Source organism: Montipora foliosa, chromosome 11, assembly GCF_036669935.1.
Source record: "Montipora foliosa isolate CH-2021 chromosome 11, ASM3666993v2, whole genome shotgun sequence".
In the NCBI taxonomy this organism is placed as follows: domain Eukaryota; kingdom Metazoa; phylum Cnidaria; class Anthozoa; order Scleractinia; family Acroporidae; genus Montipora; species Montipora foliosa.
The window spans coordinates 11,907,758-11,912,757 of record NC_090879.1 but is presented as its reverse complement, the minus strand read 5'-3'; the positions used below and the strand labels follow the sequence as shown (position 1 = coordinate 11,912,757).

General features: G+C 39.4%; 1 protein-coding gene across 1 annotated transcript in view; it reads left to right on the top strand.

Moving 5' to 3' along the window:
• The window catches only part of LOC137975522 (uncharacterized), a 14,635-nt gene that overhangs the window by 3,518 nt on the left and 6,117 nt on the right, over positions 1–5,000 (top strand). Inside the window, exons 3-4 of the mRNA XM_068822633.1 lie at positions 1,350–1,469; positions 2,198–2,326. Coding sequence (XP_068678734.1) covers positions 1,350–1,469; positions 2,198–2,326 — 249 coding nt within the window. The remainder of the gene's footprint in view (positions 1–1,349; positions 1,470–2,197; positions 2,327–5,000) is intronic.

Below are 5,000 nucleotides of genomic sequence, written 5' to 3'. Positions count from 1 at the left end.
TCACTTTGTTTGCATATTTTATGAATATCCATGCATACGGCGGGAGCTACTGGAATTGAAATTGACCAATCAGAATTCAGCGAGCGGGAAAAACTGTGCTATCCGACGTCACGTCAATTGTTCGCAATTAAAAGGCCAGAAAATCATTTAAAATATTTTGTGGCAGTTTTTTGTCAACTAACGTTGGCACCAAGACTGGGTTGCCGGCGAGCGGCGATTCGAACGTCAGCGATTGTGCTTAGGCTGTTATTCGTGCTTTTTCTAACAATTTTAAGACGAATTCAGTATGATATTTTCGAATCAAGTGTAAGAAGACGTCAAAACTGTATTGATAATGTATTTGTTTGTGTTGACTTCGCAAAAAAAGACACTTTGGTGGCGTCCCTTCGAGAGGGTAGATCGACAACAACGTCGTTTGCGCACATAAATGCACCCGCACGGTTTCCGATGAAAGGGAAAATGATAGACAGGATAACAAAATTTTCACTGCCGTGCGCATTGTGGGCGCAGGTTCAGTATTCAAGGATTACAGAAATCGTCAAAACATTTTCAAGAGTTTATATAAGGTTTTGGGGGACGCAGTCTCAAAATTAGAGACGTTTGTATGGATTTTTAACTATGTCTTTAAGTCTGTAACTTGCAATTGGTATCTGTTCGACCTAAAAGCATCAAACTTGGACAGATGACCAATGTCAATGTTATCGTTCATGTGATGGAGTCAATTAATCGATTGGTTCAAACTTGAAACTCGCCCCAGTTCCCTGCGCAATTCCGGAATGGCCTATTCCACTGAGCTATCAAGTCCGCGATTCCTGGAATTTTTTGTTTGCGAGTTACCTTAAGTCAAGGCACAGTCAGGTTATGCGCGCTACTTCAGCAGTGACGAAGTGGAAGCAGCCTGAACACTTCAGGCGTGAAAGAGATTCGAACCCCCGAGTCCACATGATATGACTTTCATATATTTTGTACAGCGAGGTATCCGTCTCATTTGAACTATGGATATGACGCAACGTTTTTCTAAAAGATAGAGACTAGAGATCGGAAGAGGACGACCGTCGAGCAGTTTGAATAATGTTGCTCGCTATGTTTCTTGTTTTCTTGTCTCAGGATCGTAGGGTCCCTTTGAAATTAGGCCACGTCTAGGCTAAATTACGTAATGTGCTTGCTAAATAAAGAAACAGTGAAATGAAAGATTACTCATGTAGTGGCTTTTTTGTGTCTTCGGACGGGTTCTTCATGTAGGGGCGTGCGATACCTTAAAAATGGTAAAAGCTGTATTTTCCTTTCTTTGCCTTTACCTTTTATTTAAAATGGGTTTTTAAACAAATGTATTCTGTATCACCTCACAGAGAAAGGATGTGCAGACCATCAGAGTTGTTACCATTGGAGAAATTTAGGGTACTGCGAAGAAGGAAGCTACAAATTCAATTTGATGAAAGCCTTTTGTCCACTTACTTGTAAAATATGTGGTACGTATTTGCCTTTGTAAATATCAGGTAGAAACAGTTGGGATTATCACAAATTTGGCTGTAATGTTTACTTTCCGACCGAGCATTTTATGGCCCAAAGATGTTCATGTTTGTCTTGAATTTTCTATCGTGTTTTATACATCGCTATAGGTGGTTTTCACGTGACGTCATCAACGCCATGTTGGTGAACGAAAACGAAATACTTCTCATTAGCTCCTTTTGTTCGTACACCAGCAATTGTACATTGCAGCATTGTTATCTATATATGTGTCTGTAGAGATTGGTTGCAAACCAGCTATACGGAGTTAGAGCTCTATAAATGTTTATTATTATTATTATTATTATTATTATTATTATTTTTGTTAACTTGTGTTATCATTATTTCTTTATGAATAACAAGAGGAAGGTGGTAGACGTATAATCCCCCGTCTTGTCGATCTTTAAACAGTACAGTATGTTTTGTCAATATAGGTATTTTGTCTCCCATTTAGCAATGAGCAAGTTTACAGACTCGAAGAAAGAGGAGTGGGCTTGAGGCCGAGCCGGTAGGGGGACGAAGGGATGGGGCGGAGGGGGGGGGGGGGGGGACGTGCATTGCCATTGAAGGAATCTGTCCACATTTCTCTTTTCGCATTGTTTACGGATGTCATTGATAAATGAGTATGAATTTGCGACGAGAATAAATCTCTCACCACCAAACTCTCTTGTTCACTTTACTTTTCACATAGCATGCGTCAATCGATTAGACTCGCACTACCACTGCCCGCATTGGGCGTCAGTGGGTTATTGTCACCCAGGAAATTACTATCATTCTTACATGTGGTTGAACTGTCAAGCATCGTGTGGCTTCTGTAGAAGTAAGTAAAAATAATGCTTATACGCAATGCCATATGAAGAGCCCCTAAGGCTCAAGAAGGCTTAATTAAGAATTTGTATAACAAGCCGGAAGTAAACGGCTTCAGTCTCAGCATTTGCTTCAATTTTCTGTTGTTCAATTTTTTTCCACACCATTTGATGAAACCTCTTTCAAACGTGTTGAAATTTCTTGAATTGAGGTTGGCATGATGTTAGATTGGTTTTGAAGCATTTGAACTTTGCTTCAGCATCCACTAAACAGCAGTTTTATCATCGCGAATGTTGAATACATTAGGGAGATTAAGCACGCGCGTTTTTGAGACGCGGACAGAAACCGGAAGTGAGTTGTTTTCCCTTCAAACTTGTCTTCACACAACCACATTCACATTGCTAAGTATATTATCTCCATTAGAGATGATTACTATAAAAATCTGGGAGACACCACTGTCCTGGCACTCGAAATGTTCTCTTACGCTTGCCACCAGCGTCTCAAAAACGCGCGAGTCGTTTCCTGCCCTCTTCCAACAATGCCAGTGTGTGCCTCTAATAGGTCTCTCGAAGACGTATCTGTCGCATTAACTGCTGAATCGGCTTAAATGTTTATACCTTGGAACCGTTTGCCACATCTAAAGTTCAATATCGTTCCCCAACTTTGAACTAAACATCGAATCCTTTCGCCCGGGCAATGACAAGCAAATCATTTATTGTTTGAACACGAGTTCGTAAGAGTCTATACGTGGGCTAGCATGAATTATTAAATTTTCTATCTCGGCCGGATATTGTATTTCTAGCTTTCTGACAGGCTCACTCAATCTCGGTTATCAGCTCTTATAATTCACCCATTAATTTTCGCGCGATTTTATTGGCTAATTTACGTCTCGTGGTGCAAACTCACAGGACAGTTATCACGCAATAATCATCGTTTGCGTGGATATTTGACCTGCGAAATGCTGTAGCGATTTTTACATTGAAAAGAAACAAAATCAGCGGAAAAAAGGCAGCAGAAGAGTTTTCATTTTACATGGCATTAAAACAAACTCGTTTTCTGGAGTCTAGTGATAGTGGCATTAAAAAGACAAAGAAGTCAACAAAATATGCTGTCAACGTCTTTGCAGGTTAAGAAAGTTCTGAGCAGACTTTAGAGATTTAATCCTACACGAACTTAAGTTCAGTCATTTTATAGAGTAGAGAATTTAATACACTGTGTTTACTAAGTATAAAATAAACCAACCGTTCGAAGGAGAGAAAAATTCTAGCCGCACTTGAAAACACTGTTATACTTTGCACATAAGGCCATCCCCTTTTCTTTTCGTTAACCGTCGAATGCCTTTCCTGATATTGGGTCGGTCGGTCGGATTGAAAAAAAAAATAAAAAAACCTATAAAAAATCATAAGCATTCTCGGAATCGGAGGCCTGTTACTACCAGCATCAGAGCTGTGGAGCCAGGACAACAACAAGACGTGAACCCAAAATCATTTTTCGGGCAATCTATCAGCTGCGGACATACCAGCGACCGGAAGGGGTTTATTTACTAAATATACCACAATGACCTTATATGGAAACTGACTGCGTCGGTGGTTTTGTAAAAATGGAGGTAACATCCTTCTGAATAAAACACTTATTCCAGTTCGCGATTATTGGATGAGACTGGTTATGTTGCCGGTAAAATCCGTTATCAGGTTGAATGCGTTTTAATCTAGGTTAAATTGGTGATTCTCATTTTACCTAGGTTGGACACGGTCTTAGTTTTTCTTGGAGCCTAAATTAAGCCTAGGGAACTAATAGGGTCAGATTTGACTTATACAAAAGTCAACAATGAAAAGAACTGTATTGGGTTGAGCACGTTCACGGTCGTTGTAGTGTAGTGGTAAAGAACCCCTGTAGATCTGGAGTACCATGACGAAATTTAAATTGACCAATCAGAATTCAGTTTGCGGGAAAAACTATGCTATCCGACGTCACGTCAATTGTTCGCAATTAAAGGGCCCTCAAGTGTATTAAGGCTTTACCAGCCTAATTATTATGCATATTTTTATTTGAAGGGAGAGCATTTGTCCAGGGCCTAGGAAACTTGGCAGGCAGTTAGTTGTCGGCATTGTTATAACTTTTCGAAAATGTCCCGTACTACATTCTTGTCACGTGATCTGAAATCGAGTTATAACAGTTATATTTTTCACTCAAAAATGGGGAACATCCAGCTACATTATATCAATCTTGTGTCTTGATTATTCGATGACCCTTTCTAAGGGCTTTGTAATGCCGCCTTCTAATCATGTCCACATGTTAAGAGCAATGAAAAATTGAGGGAAATAGGTCACGTGACATGATAAACATCCAAATATCTTAAAAGGTAAAAACGGAGTACCAAATTAAAAGGCGGCATTCGATAGGCACAGTTGTGCTTAACGTGTTAATGCCAAACGTTTTCAAAAATTTGAAGTATAAATGTTCCCCATTTTTGAGTAAAGGATATAAACGTTCTTTTAAGGTCACGTGACCAAAATGCGATGCAAAATATTTAGGCAAATCGATAACAGCACCGATAAAAAACTTTCTGCTAAGTTTCATAGACATTAAACAAATGCTTGACTTCAAATAAAAATATACATAATAATTAGATTGGTCAAGCCTTAATACACTCGGGCCAGAAAACCATTTAAAAGATTTTGTGGCAA